General features: G+C 38.6%; 1 protein-coding gene across 2 annotated transcripts in view; it reads right to left on the reverse strand.

The window, feature by feature from the left end:
- cntn3a.2 (contactin 3a, tandem duplicate 2) overlaps positions 1–15,709 on the reverse strand; it is a 59,241-nt gene that overhangs the window by 12,667 nt on the left and 30,865 nt on the right. The window contains exons 15-20 of one of the 2 annotated variants that reach the window (XM_015028618.1): positions 12,871–12,988; positions 5,129–5,287; positions 3,822–3,971; positions 3,666–3,736; positions 1,734–1,968; positions 1,139–1,248 (exon numbers count right to left, since the gene is read on the reverse strand). In XM_015028618.1, coding sequence (XP_014884104.1) covers positions 1,139–1,248; positions 1,734–1,968; positions 3,666–3,736; positions 3,822–3,971; positions 5,129–5,287; positions 12,871–12,988 — 843 coding nt within the window. Of the gene's footprint in view, positions 1–1,138; positions 1,249–1,733; positions 1,969–3,665; positions 3,737–3,821; positions 3,972–5,128; positions 5,288–12,870; positions 12,992–15,709 lie in introns of both variants that reach the window. The other variant, XM_015028617.1, reaches the window with a different exon arrangement.

A 15,709-nucleotide genomic window follows, 5' to 3' on the forward strand; every position in this document is an offset into this window, starting at 1 on the left:
TTTTTAGATCTGACTAAAATGTGTTTAAACTGGTTCCATACAGGCGAAAGTTTAGCTTTGACATAATGCTGCTGGGTGCATCTTTTAAGGAGAGGTGAGCTTTGATGATCCACTTGCTTCTAGAAACCTCAGCTATGCTAAACATCAGAGAAAGAATGGCAACGTAATTTAGGCCAGAAATCATGGATCATGGATTTCCTTTTATCTATTTCTTTAAGGATTTTTTTGTAAAATCAGTCCTTGAAACAGAATAAATGATGGCATCAAAACCCAACACTTTGGCTACGGTAAAAAATACATTAAAACAGTAAATTAAGGTTCTGTTCCCCCTTTTAATCCAGCTAAATCATGAAAAACAATTAGATAAATTAACATTTTGTCAGTCAACCCATGGATTTATTGCCCGTTATTTAACTCTGCAATACATCATGCGCTGCAAAATAAAGAATGAAATTTAAATAATTGCACTAATTGAAGTCTGACTAATTAAATTTTTAATTGATATATACAATAATTAATCATTTGTATCACTCGTAGTAATTAGTATAACAATAGATGTTGCTAGTGAGCATCCAGCCCATTCTTGCTTTCATTCCGATCTTCTCTGTTCGGTACAAAAAAGAAACACAGCTTACTTTTTATTTTACATGTTAATCAGGTGATCACCGTTTGTGACAGTAAACTCAGCCACAACCTGCTTTTTGAGGTTCAAAATCGATCGATCCTGTTTTGTATTTAGTCAAAAGACAGCACATTGTTATAGTTACTATAATTTGGGGTGTGAAATACTGGTCTTCTGACATGACGCTTTGGGGTCATGTGTATCATGATTTTGCATAAATGACAGTCGGTCTAAAGCGAGCCCACGGACGGGCAATTTTCCTTTCTTCTCCCGAAAAAAGTCTGACATGTTTTCCTGTCATGTTGATACAAAGAAGTATATAATTCCAGTCAGGGGGGAAGTGGAGGAAGGAACGTGAGGATGCCATTTCCATGGCGACGCAGTTTGGAAGAGACATATTTGAGGTGCAAGCTGAGGTGATGACAGGCGGTTTCAATTGTGTCGTCTTTGATATCTGTTTCCATTTATATGAGTAAAAAAAAAAAAGAAAAAAAAAAAAGAAGAAAATGACGATACCTCATAGCCCAGAACCCTTTCAGGGGTGATGGTGAGAGCTTGCCAATTCACCTCAATCTCAGAGGCTGCGACACTTCGGGCCCAAACCCCTGCTGGCATTCCGCTTGGCTCTGAAAAAAAAACAGACGACACGAGACCGAACATTTCTGTCAGGACGAAGCGACACGGAGGTAAGCAGAGAACACTTTTTTTTGTGAATTTTACATTTACAAATCTTGATCAGGGCTCAGATGAGTCACCTCACAAAGGTCCCGCTAGTAAATAGACACACACTAAGGCACAAACTGACTGCCTCTCCGTGTGCCGAGAGGGAGCATAGATCTAAATGCCAACTGTTTTTTTTTTTTTTTTTTTTTTACCTTGGTAAAGCTGTTCAAGTGAGTGGTGATATTTGGAGAAAAAGGCACTATCTACTCTTACACAAATGTCTTGCAATTGTGCCTCACATTTTCTGCCTTTCTCTTGCTTTAAAAGGGATTTCTAGAGCCTAAAGCAGCAGATGCAGTAAAAACCACTTTTGTGATCTTTGTCCTTTTCAGAGAGAGAAACAGCTTTCAAGCTTTGCCAAGTCCTGCCCCATTATGTCCATCCTTACCTGTCTCTGCAGAGTAGATGGTGACTACGGGGCTGAAGGGGCCCTGCCCTTTGCTGTTGTAAGTGCCCACCTTCACGTGAAATGGAGAGAAGGGCGCGAGGCTGTCATTACGGTACACGTAGCGGGACGCGCCGGGGGCCGAGGTGGCCACGTGCGTCCAGCTGACTTCTCCGAAGGCGCGGAAGGCAATGATGTAGCCGAAGCTCTCGCCATTCTGCAGTTCTTCAGGGACGGGCTGAGAGTGAAACACAAAACTATAGTGATATTAAAATATATACAGACCAGTCACACTCATTCCGGCGCTGGCCGGGCGCAATCGGCACAGACTCAGGCGTGCGTGACCCATAAATTGCTTCCGTGACCTGCTACCAGAGATATTGAAATGAAAAGCAAGATGTGATTTTAAAAGGCCTCTGCGCTCATTACAGACCATGCGGGGAGTTTTTAAAATAAAAGCTAATCTGCATTTAATAAAATAGGAAATCAGCACGCTAACTCGGAGCTTAATCTTATTTGACAGCCACCAAGCTAGTTTATTTCAGTGGCAGATTTAATCACTGTAGACTTGAATGAGCTGCGGTAATTTGAAACTGATCGTATTCTCATAAACTACGCACAGCATCTCGCAGAAGTATTCACACCCCTTGGACTTTTCCAAAATTTTCCGCAGTACAACACATATGTCGATTGTATTTTATGCAACAAACCAACAAAGTGATGCATAATTAAGAGGAAGAAAAAGTGAAGGATTTTCAGAAAAAAAAAATCTAAAAAGGATGGTGTGAATTTGTTCTCACGCCTCCTTAATCCGACACCCCGAAAGAAAATCTTCAGCTCGACATGTAAAGCAAACAGAATCCACTTGACTGACATTTAACCTAATCATGAATGCAGCTCTTCTGTGAATGCCTCAAGGGTTCGTTTGAGAACACTAGAAGCCTCTTAAAGACCAACGAACACAAAAGACAGGCCAGGAATAAAAATTGTGGAGAACTTTAATGCCAAGCTTTCAACACTTCACACTCTCTAATCAGTTTTCCCAATTTGGAGTACAACTAATGGCAAAAACCTATCAATATGTGACCATGTATTTAAACTGACAGGCCAGGCAAGGAGAAGATTAGTAAAAAAAAAATAAAAATAAGCAGCCAAGAGGCCTGTGGTAGCTATGGAGGAGAAGCAGGGATCAACAGCTCAGGTTGGAGGATCTGTTTTCATGGTATCTATAAATGGTGCCTGAACAAATCTGGGCATTATGGAGGAGTAGCAAGAAGAAAGTCATTGTTGAAAGAATGCAAGAAGTTGTGTTTATAGGAAACACACGTGACTGTGTGCAGGTCTAATGAGACCAACATTCAGCTTTTTAAATCGCCAAGCAAATAATAGTGTGTGGTGGAAGATTAACAAACCGGATTATATAGAGCATTTTTACACTGACACACGGAGATGGCAGCATCATTCCACTGGGTTGCATTTCTACGACAAGAACAGTAAAGCTGTTCATGGTAAGATGGATTGACAAAAATATGCGACAGAAAATACAGGACTCTGGACTACGGACGAGGTTCTCCTTGAAGTAGGCCAATAACTCAACTCATACAGCCAGAGCTCAATGAGACAAAGAAAATTAAAGCATATTCACAGGTTAGGATGGTTAAAACAATGTCCAGACCTAAATCCATTTGAGAACTTGTGGGGAGCAAATTGATAAAATTGATCCAAAAGTCATCTGTCATATTAAAGCAGATTCACAAAGAAGAGAAGGCAAACGCTTTTGTCTTTTAATGTACAATCCTGGCACGTTAATGATGCAGAAATAAATAAAATCAAAATGCGTCATCGGACTTCCCCTGACCTCGCGCAAGGCTAAAAAGGACCGACTGTAAACTCAGTCAGTAACAGATAGAGGAGAACATAAGACTGATGACTTACCTCCCATGTGATGACCAGTTCATATCTGCTTCCACCCCCTCCACCCACATCACCTGGGGCTGCATCTGGAACTGCAGAACAAAACGCCTTGTCCAACTCATCTACATGTATGCAAAACAAAGCGGCGGCGCTTGATGTTACGTGAATTCACCGCACCTGCGTCCTCTGTTCTCGTCTTCACCGACACGGGACTGGGTTCCCCGACTCCGACGCCGTTTCTGGCCAATACCCGGAACTCGTATTCGACCCAGGCGTTCAGATCAACCACAATAGCTGTGTGGATGTTGCCATCAATTACCTCTGGAACTGGAAGAAATTAGACAGCGTGATAGAAACTGGCTGTATATTATAGATAAGGTCACTAACGTGAAACGTGAATATAAATAACCTCTTTTATAGCATTTAATAGTAGAAAAAAAAACAGGAAGGTAAAAAGTAAGTTTAGAAAGTCACATGAGTTCACATAATATCTCACTACAGTAGAAAACTACCATTGCAAGAACTACACTTAAGTTTTTTGTGCTCAGTTAGATTTTCATGAGCAAAGATTTTGAAACTAAATGAACACCACAGAGATAAATACATTCATTTGAACTGACAATGAGAAATTTTCATTTGAAGTCCTTCATCTAAAAATTCAAGAGAATGACAAACCAAAGCAAAATTTTAAAAAGGCTTTGCAGTAAGCACGGATGTCTGCAAAATACTAAATTGCCACAGCATTAATTCAGTTTGCAGCTTGTGGGGAGGATAGGGAGCATTGATTTTTAATGGTGTTCAACATTTTGTAAGCTTTAAATAGGAAATTGGTCTGCAAAATGTTGTAATATTTCTAATAATATATGCAGTGTATAGAGAAATAAATAATATTCCATCTAAAAAAAATTATTTAATTTGACATTTTTTCATTTTCTGTTCTCTATTTTCATCCTTTTTTCTCTCTTTTTTAGTCTGTATTTATTACATTTTTTATTGTACATTGATTTATTTGGATGGCGTAAATAACTTTCAAATTATTTGTCAGATTTTATTTAATGTATACATCATGAGCCTTTGCAAAGAACCGTAAAGATGCTTCTTTAAGATTAAAGTCTTGTGAACTTGGCAGAAATCTGCTCTGCTCTTGGTCTCTACTCTCACTAAGTGTTGGTGAAGATGCTAAAAGGAGTTTAAGGACATTGAGTGTACAAAACTTTAAACGTCCCAAATACGGAAGGCTCAATTTGTCCAAAAGAATGCTTGTTTTTTATTGACTTCTTTTTCATCAAATTACTTGATTGCATTCACTTTATTCAAGAAACAAGAAGGAAATACCAGCTAAAAATTGATCACTCAGGTGGAATGGCAATTGAATTTAAGAAAGCCAAGTGTGCATACATTAAATGTGGCTTCATGTTAGAAAATAATCTGAAACGTCATAAAAACACATCAATTAATATGCTTTGAGATGCAAATATATCTACCTGTATTGACCCGCTGCCAGCCCACAGTGAACGGAGTTTTTGTCTGGATGATGTAGCTGGTGATGGGGCTACCGTTGTCTCTGCCGGGGCTCCACGCCAGCTGGGCCGTGCTGTCTGTCACCTCCTCCACCGTCACCGATTCCGGGGGGCTGGGAGGGCCTGGCTCAAACACAGGGAACAGACACCGTGAGGAAGTCGCACATTGCCGAAGATGCACAGACGATGGCTCTGCTGCACAAGCAGAGTGTGGGGTGTGTGTTTCCACATTCTGCGAGGGGAAAAAAAATATGCGAGCAACAGCCCACAGTCATCGGAAAACACACATCCAAACCCAAACTGTAATGTTCCACGGCTCCGAAGCGGCGCCCTTCATGAGGAATTAAAAGTTAATTCAGGATTTATCCTCCTCTTTCCCCCCTCCAACATGTAATCCCTGCCTTTCATGGTCCTCCCGGTAATGGATCGATTGAAACAACGGAGGAGCGGGGAGTCAAATTAAAAGCTAAAAGATGAAGACGGGGCCCCTCGCAGCCCCGAGGAGCCAAAGTTTTATCATTTATTTGAATTATCCCACCAATTAAGCGGTGTGATGTTTTACTTTAGCTCCCTGTTTTATTGGATGTGTTGGCTCATCAGAAATAATGGACCACTGGAGAACAGTGAGTCAGACTGCTGAATAATAAGAATAATAAAAAAAGAAAATGGCATCAACTCTGCTCAGAGAAGCAGCTTCTAATTTAAAGCTAAACATTTTCATTATTGACTTGATTTTAGTAAATAATCTGGGTAAAAGAAAAAACAAAACAGTGATATTCAACGAGTAACGGCTGATCTACAGCTTACACACTACTGCCCTCAAATATTTACCCTTAAAGCTATGGCTTTAGAGATATTGATCACTTTAAAACTCATTAGTGGCTCCCAATAACAAAAAAAAAAAAAAAAGCTTTAATATGCTGGCCTCATTAATACATATTAATGGGCCAGACAATGAAGGATCAATTCCTTATCCTCTTAATTATATTTGGTTGGCTGAAGGCAACAGGATGCAGCGAGTCTCCCTGGAGCGTTTCAAAGATCTCTCATTAACATGGGCAGACGAGTGTCAGTCTGGGTCTTTATTTCTCACTCGGTGCAGGCAGACGGCAATATTATGCTGATTTGATTTGAATCTCACCCAACTTTGTGAAATGTACACTCTCTCTCTTGTCAGTCCTGAATATCAGAGTGGCGAAACAATGACAAATCTCAAGCAGTAAACGGAACAGAGTGACTGACGTGCCTCTTTTATTTTTTCCCAGGGCCACGATGGGGATGCAGCTGTCAAACTATAGCGAGGAGCGTCCTCCGAGCGGTTTGAATGTTATTGACCACGATGTTATCTTTACACGGCGACCTTCTCCATCGCCGTCCTCCTCATCCAGAGGAGTGTTTGTGAGGCATCATCTGAAGCATTAACTGCTGCTATTGTGGAAAACAAGCACCCGGATGATCACTCAAGAGCCTTTTGTGTCAGAAGCGATTATCATTGACCTTCAGTGCGGCGAGGGGAGGGGACCAAAAACAAGACTGAAAATCACACTCTGAAACATGACTAAAACAGAGGGTTATAAAGAAAAAAAATGTGAAAATAACACTGGTAATCGCATTTGCTGTGACTACAAAGGCCAACGTGTGTTGTTTATTTCTTTACTCGGACTGTAATAATCAAAATAGAGAATGATTACGACTGATAAGCCCCATGAGTTGTTGCCACCGGGTTAATGAATGAGCTTTCATTTACTTTAGCAAGAAAGTCAATAGCTTTTGATTGCATTTGGAAAGGCTTATATGACAGAAGAATAATAAAATTTTTTTTTCCAAAATTTAACTGTACCGCTTCACTCCTACGACCTTTTCTTTCTTGATACACGACATTAAATCTCAACTGAGAACGGTCAGGATTACTGAAAATTATTTCCATTCACAAGATGTCACAGAAAGTTCTTCCTACTCTCTTTAAAGGTTTTAAACTTTTGATTAATTTACAGCTTATATACAGTCGCTTAAAGGCCAACCAGTAGATGTTTTTAAGGAAACACGTCAAACACATTTCTTTCTTCTGTAACATCAAGGCGAAATAAAAAGAAAAACATTAGAGTAGAAACTGATGTAAACTTTTGAATTGCAAGACAGTTGTCTCTCTCATTATGTCACCATTTGCCAAATTGCAATGACTTTGGTAATACTGATTGACCTAAACCCCAAAACTTTAGTTTGATTTTAGCTTAGACAATACACAAAATAAATTTTTCACTATTTGTAGTGACAACGCAGTCTGATTTCTTTCTGGTCCATGAATATCCACTGCTAGCGAAAGCACTAGCTGCTTTTTCGCAACTAGACATGCTAGCCTCACAAATCGTGAACAATATGTTTGAAAGATAGGCTAAAAACGGCTGCTCTGTAATCGTTTTTTCAATGTTTTATTAATAGATTAGAATGATTTCCTAGAGTAGAGCTGCATCCAGCGGAGCGACTCTTCTCCAACACCACCTCTGCTCCTAATAAGAATAATTAATGACCGTTTAAGTCAGGACGGTTTCCTAAATTAAACTCTACAGTGACCATAAAATGAAAGGATAATTTAACAATTTAACACATCTAATTGTAAATCAGGCCTTATCTCGGACTGCCTTGCACTTTATTTTAAATTCAAAAGAACTCATGCCATATGTCTGACTTTTGTGTTCTTGCGCCTGCAAATTTTTTTTTTAATAAGATAAGAAAGTTAAGCTGCAACATAACTTACACACAAAACCTTCTGACAGTAGCAAAGAGGATTTCGTCATTCATAGATTTCTAATGTACCAGCAATAAGAATCTCAGTAATGCCACAGTTTTGGAAAAAAAAAAAAAAAAAAAAAGTCAAAAGTTTACTTACTATAAATGTATAACAGTCAAATTATTAATAATCATCTTTTAAAAATACAGACAGCTTTCATTTAAAGCTCCTTGCAAGAGATAAGACAGCTACAGCATCACACCAGCTTGAAATTAGCGTCGACACAAAAGAATTGCTACTGGCGCTTCGCAAATCACTAAGTGCTGATGTAGACTGCATCTTCAGTTGCTTACAAGGCTAGACAGGTGGCATATAATTTACTTCACATTTATCGTTCACATCAAATGCTTAGCTATAATTCAACATCTACCTCCCGAATCAAGTAAGTGTTACTGCAAAGCCAATTAACATCTCTCAATCTGAAGTTCATGCATCTGTAATGTAAATGCTGCCTTAACCACAGCAGCTTGTTCTAGCTAATAAAAACTGAACAAATGTAATTGCCTTTTATTTCAATAGGAAGGAGCAGATCTTTCTTTTCAATGATCATCAATACCATTCAGGGGGTTCTTAATGGATCTCTTTATCTGCCGTGTAAACAAAAGAAGTGAAGGTCAGTGAGATGAACCTTTTTCCATTTCTGTTTTTGTAATTAAGTAGTCTGCCAGGTGGTTTACTGCATCAGCATATAATATAACCATACATTGATTAGCAGCCCTCAAGTTGAGTCAGATTATTCAAAAGGAGGGATGAAAAAAAAAGACTAATCAGGCTTTGAAATCTCTTTGAGAGAATCCAATTTTAAGAGGGTGTAAGGAAATTATAGTTCTTCAGAGTATTCTTTGTCAAGTGCTCAAAAGCACGAGATGCACTGTGAGCTGTGAAGCAAAATATTATTTGCTCTGATTCAGTCAAGTGGAGCAAAGTAGAATGGATGACTCAACGGGGATAGAAAACAAAATGCAATCTAGGCTCTGCGGCGGTAAAAGAAGTGGAATGTTTTGTGAAGACCCAAACGGGTTTACCTAAAAATTACAAAGTAAACGACAAAACCAGACAGAGCTAAAGGAATTACCCAAATAACTGATAGACAATTGAAGTCAGAACCCATTAGCGCCCTTTTTATGGCTCACCCTCGATGTGAAGGGTGTCGATGACTGTCTTCGACTTTAGCAGTTTTCCTTCTGTTGTCCTTCTGTCCCAGACAGAGACGGTTGAAAGAATCTGGAAACCTTTGCAGGTGTTTTGAGTTAATTAAGCTAATATGTAGACATTTTTGCGATCAATTGGAAAAACCTTCTCCTGGGACCGCTCTCTCACACACGCTCACAGAAGGAACGCTAGGAAAAAATACTTTGTTCTTCTTGCATCATCCAATACATAGTTCTTAAAAATAAATCATAAGTAGATAAAAGTGGTATTTGTGCAAACCGGAGTGAGGAAATGGGCTAGAAAATTCAGAGTCAAGATTACAGAATTGGTCACTGCTGTCTAAATGGTTCAATCATAAACTGCTTGGACGAAGGTGATGTTAGGATTTGTTGGTGTTTTGGGCTTCATTTAAGTTTCTGATTCTTTGTTTTTGGTCAACAGGCCTAATTCCATTCAGTTCATTAGCATTGTTTTGAAGGTATCTCTGTATATGTTCATTCCTTCGTATTTAAGCGTATTTATTCTCACGTTCTGTTCCTTTTGAGTTCAGATTTTTGCTGTGTTTGATTCTTTTCCCCCATTGATTTGTTGCTGTTTTGAACCCCAGTTCAGTCTGTCTGTGTTTATTATTTAACCTCCCCGCCGCCTGCCAGTTTGCTCCCATTCACAGCTGTCATCTATCTCCTGATTCCCCCTACGTCTGCACTCTCCCTGAGCTGTTTCCATTCGCCTCTGATTAGTTCTTCTGGTTGCTTTGTCAGTTCCACCTCTACCCCTCAGTATATATAATCTCATCACATCACATTGTTCCTCACTGTTCCTCCCATTACTTTCCCAATTACTACATCTGTCGCGATGCCTGTTGTCACTCTTCACTTCGTGCCCCATTTTTCCCGTGATAATCTTTGGGAGTGTTGTTTTGTTTATTATTATTATTATTATTATTATTATTATTATTATTATTAAAGGCTCTGCAATAAGTCTCTGCACTCGAGATCCTCTACAAAAAAATAAAAACTCCACCGTGACACAATCAAATCTTCAAGTGATTCATTTTCACGGAACAGCGTTCTCCAGATGCGTTTCTCTGAATCTTTCAATTGCTTTAGTGTTTGAAGATAAACAAAAGCACAACTTCGAGAAGAGTCAACATATTAAATGCGTGACTCATCTCAAACCACTCTGCCGAGTGAATCATTTCGAGGCGCACATTTATTTTGACCCTCGGAGAAGTTTGTATGCATAAGCTCATAAAAGAGCTGATAAAAATATTAAAAATAGCTAAGTGTAAACCTATTAATGAATCGATGCTGTTTTTCTCTTTTTCTTTCTTCCGTTTTTATTCCTCTGTGGCACACACAGGTGATGGAAGCAGGCCAACACGTGCATTCGGCACACATGTATGCAGCCTCTGCCATTTTGTTAAAGGTCTTCAGTGATCAAATAAAGACATTTTCCTCCTTCCCGTGGCTGGCTCTCTAACTCAGCTTCATGCCTTTTTTGAAGCTATTCAATCCAAAGCGTGAGACATCCGTGACAGCTGCCGTGAGCAGGAAGTGTAAATAATGCACAGTCTGAGTCACAGTCAAGTTTGTTTCCAGTCAGTTCTAGGCCAATCTATTCTTCCTGCCATGTTCCCTCTTTGACTTGAAAAGCAAGGATTTTTTTTTCTTTTTTTGCCTTACTTCTTCCTGCTCATTACTGCGATTTGCCTTAAAATATCTTTAACATGCCAGGCTGAATAGTATGAATGGTATGTATGCTTACAAGATAAAGTTATGGATCCAACCTTTTCAAATCCTGACACCTAGATCATCCCTCACCTCATGTGACATTTAGCACATTTGTGTTGTGTCAATTTGCAAGGCCACTATTGATCCGAGCCGGAAACAACAATCTCTTCTCGCCCCTGCATTAAAACATGGCCCCTCCTTAAAACAGACGCTGTGACTCCTCTTAGAAAAAGTTATTTTGTTCTGCCAAGTGTGGCTTTCCACAGCTGTCTCTCTGGAGAAATGCATACTACATGAACAACAACAAGAACCTCTTCAAACACATTCTGCTGTCAGGTACATTCGCTACACAGAATATTGGATATTAGTCATTACAAGGAGGCAGAGAAACAAAGACAGTGTAAACTATTAAATGTTATTCTTAAAAATTTAAACTGCTTTGCCAAAACTTCGTGAGTGAAAACCAGTTTATATTTAATAGCAACCTGTTATTAAATATAAACAGACAAGGAAAACTATGTATTCCTGCGAATTTCAGAATAACTTTGAAGAAACACGTGCAATCACTAAACCAAAGCAAGTCAATTTAAGTTGAGAAACCCAGATGCCCTGAAAGTCTGCAGTTTGGAAAACCTCCTAAATCTTTCCATTACTTTAGGAGAGTTTCCATTATGCTATGCTGAACTTTTATCCCCCCAAACTTAAGCTGCAATTCATTTGTCTCAGAAGCCATAACTCAGATATGGGACTAATATTATGCTGAGTTCAAGTTGGGAAATCTGTGAAATGTGCTATTTGTTGTGCTCAGTGACCAGGCTAAATAATATGAGAAACTTGAGAAACTAAAAGTCCTTTCAGGCACAATGTGCTTTAACAAGAAACAACCTATCTGAAGTGCAGCTAAAAAGGGGTTTGAGATAACTCTTACAATATTTTAATAACCAACTGAATCTGAACTAGAGCTTGACCACAACACCAATTTCAAAGTCAGAGTTCTAAATGCACACAATTATTTATTTAACATCTTTATTTAACTTGGAATTCTGAAATACAAAACTCAATACATCTTTGGTACTTCTGATCCTGGGTTTATCGAACATTGAACTCTGATATTTCATATTTATATTTAAAAATACCATTAATTACCCTTAAGATTGAACTCTCAGTGTCTCCTGGGCTTTTTGCAGTCTGTGTTTCCACTTCTACTTTATGAACGTTATCTCGGCTGATACCGAAAGTAAGTGCTCCTCACCTTAGCCGAGGAATATGTCAAATGTCCAAAGAAAAATGAAGCCTTTTGCAAAGTTAATCGAAAACCTGTTTAAACCTTTAACTGTACTGACTTTAAAGGGAACGGTTGATTGGGTTGTAAAACCTACAGATTATTTTAAACAGTGGTCCCACTCTATAAAATGACCTTAAATTGAGTTACAGATTATTCTCAACTTAAATCTCTCTCAAATATCTCAAATAAACTTTGCCTTGTGCAGCAGTGGTGTACCATTTATCATTTAAATGTAAAATCGGTTGCTGACACTCATTTCTGAAGGGTTGCAGTTATTTTTTTATTAGTGCATAACACATGGTGCAAAAATGTAAATACTTTAAATCCTTGGATATTGACCATTGAATTTACCTCCTGTCACCACAGACGGCCAAAAGCAGATGTTTGACTTTAAAGGTCGCTGAAAAAATGTTTTCCAAATTCAAATAGATTAGCATCTTCCCTTTACAAAGCTCAGAGTGGCAACTAACGCACTACAGGATCCTGTCTGGGGTAAATTTCTGCAAGTGGATAAGACATATCCTGGCTGGTGAGACAGGTACCTGAAAAGGAAACTCACCTTTTGGCACCTACTACAAGATAAAGAAATCATTTCTATTTAAGTTAAATCAATCATCAACTCTGCAATAACGACTGGAATTTTATTTTATTTTATTTTTTTCCTTTCAAAAAAAGAAACCAATTAAAAATCCTGGCTGCAAGCTCTGTTTTAATTAGAGAGTGCCAAGCAGAGGGAAGGTTTTCTTACCTTTTACAATCAATACAGCTACGGCTGACAGGCTCTCCACGTCTGTGTCCACAACGCAGATATATTTGCCGGCATGGTACAGCTGAATGTTTCTGATCATCAGATCGCCGGCTGTTCTCTGCTAAGGAGGAGAGAGGGCTTTATGTAGCATGAAAGATAACAGACCCCGGGGCAGCTTATTGAAGAAAGTACTGAAGTATGTATAAGCTGCAGTAAATATAGCGAAGCCGTGAATATTTGGAGGTTTTGAGAGGCAGTGATTTTGAAGTAAAAGTGTGGTCAGAGCAGATCACAGGTAGCTGAAATAAAAAGCGAGATCAAAAATTACTCCCCAAAAAATGTTTATAAAGACTTGTGTTTCTTTTGCTGACAAGGTTGCAGCTTTTTTTTTTTTTTTTATACAAGATTTCAAAAAGGTCAACATCTGCCCTTCAAAGATATGTTGCAAAAATAAAAAATAAAAAAGAATTGAAAAAAAAAGCAACAATTCAGGCAGTTCCTCCACACTCATAGGAAAAAACAGACCGTCTACCTTTTCATCTAAGAGGGCAAACGGTAAATTAGTGGTGAAATTGTTCTACTGGCATTGGCAGCAAAAACAAGAAAATATGGCAGCAGACCCGACGTGGTTTAATTATGGAAATTAAACTCCCCGAAGCAGCAAAGTTTAGCTGATAATCTCTTCGGAGTGAAGACATTCTGGTATTTGTGGGTAAGGACTCTCTATTCGGATAAGAACGCTGTCAGTGAGACGCAGGCGGAAAGAATGGCTGGTCTCAAGGGTGCGGAGACGTACAGAAAATGTTTTGTCATTTGGGTGTTTGCCACGCTTTGATTCCTTCAGAAGACACGTCTAATGATGTGCATCCACTTTCTGTTACGCGAGGCTGTGCAGCAGGCCATGTCAAAGCAGAATATAAGGCGAGCCCAGGCTTATTAAAAAGCAGATGAGCTGAGCTGAGACTGAGCCGGAGTTGAAGAAGACTACTTAAAGTGATTTCCACCTGTCACAATGGCTGAACACCTGGCACATTACCTACATAATGACTTTTATATGGGAACTGCATTTCAGCGTAGGCACCGACTTGTTTCCATTCACAGAAATACAATCGGAAGCACACGGGACTTCAATAATCTATTTGCACGTCCTTCCGCAGATTTTCACCTAACCACGCTGGTTTTTTATGCCTCAGAAGAGACATTTAAAGTTGCAAAATGGATGACATCAAACTGGCCGCAGCAATACTGGCCGCTGTTAATACTCCCAAGAAATTCATTGTAAGCTGATCGTTTTTTAGCTTAATGGTAGAGATGGAGTGAAAGGTGTACCCACTTGCACGTTAAAACAGGGAGACCCAAGAACTTTTCCAGAACTGATTGAGTTTCACCTTGGTGTTTGAACAGGCGTTATGTGAGGTTTTAAAGAAATTATACTTTTAATTATCACAGTTATGTTAGATTTGTGTTGGTTGCCTCTTCAGTTTGACCTCATTTCAATGTTTTGAAATACAAATTAATTTCTTGCTGGCCTAGAAACATATTTTTTTCCAATACAGCTAGTTATGCACTGATGTTTAGCCATTCCAGCAAACCTGTGAAAGAAATCTGCACTGTGGTTTATTTAATTAACTGAAATGAAAACATTCTTAATAGATGATCCAACACCAGCTTCGTGAGGGGCATGTATGCTTGCTACTGTGTTGAAGGTGTTTAGGTAACATTAACATAAAAGCAATAAGGTCATTTGCTAGAGTCAAAAACATAAAAATAAGTTGATTACTTACTTAACTTATTGAATAACCTGATTAACTTACTAATTTTTCATAATTTATTTAAGTCTTTAGAAGATAATGGTCTTATTAAATCCTCGGAAAGGTTTTAAATTGGAACTGCTAAAACCATCTTAAATAAAATTGGCAACATCTGAGAGAAACGTTTCATTGACATGGCAAACAGGTTTAATGACTCTGAGCTGGCATCAGCAGATAACAGATAGCTGACGCATAAAAAATGGATATAAACTCAAAATGTTTATCCTTTTAGGAAATAAAGATAAAGGATTCTGTTTAGAGTTTGTAATGTTAACCCCTCTAATCATGATTGCTAAACTGATGTAATATCAGTTCAATTCAGCTGGACTTTATTGTCCTTGAAAAGCAATTTGCAAATACACACATTAAAAAAGAGAAAAAGAAACAAACAAGAAAAATGCAAAAGAAAACTTCATACATTTTCAGCATAGAACAGAAGTGAGGAGAATCAGCAGAGTCCTCACATACAGGAAGTTATAATTGACCCCTTATGTCAGAAAGGAAATAGTGTTTTTCCACAAAATTGGCTCCAGTGCTTAACCACGTCTGATGCTTAGCTTTTAGCTTAGCTTAAATGTACTTCCTGTCACCTGGGAGCTATCTCTCACTCACTCAATACTTTCACACCCAATTAATGCATGCATCTCTATCTGTTTTAATATGAATCTCTGGCAGACAGCTAGCTGGTCTCTGATTGATGCTAGCAGTTTAACACAGCTTTTCTTGGCACCGTTTGACGACGCCAATGGTGTTTAACAACTGACTTCAAATGGTGCTTCAGTGTAAAAGAGCAGCTGTGAGCGCTACTGAATGACCTAAATTTTGATTAGGGAAATCAGGGGAAAGCACATTGGATATGCCTTTCACTAAAGCATCAAAAAAGACCTTTGGATTTTGGCCAAGTGAAGTTGTCCAGTCATACCAGCAGGTATAGTGTAGTAAATAACTTTTTACATCAAAACTCATTTACCATAGCCTACCCTAAAATGTCCGCTATGTGACTGTTTTACACAACTTTAAAATGTTAG

Source organism: Poecilia latipinna, unplaced genomic scaffold, assembly GCF_001443285.1.
Source record: "Poecilia latipinna isolate Pla-1442-1.1 unplaced genomic scaffold, P_latipinna-1.0 Scaffold131, whole genome shotgun sequence".
Taxonomy (NCBI): Eukaryota; Metazoa; Chordata; class Actinopteri; order Cyprinodontiformes; family Poeciliidae; genus Poecilia; species Poecilia latipinna.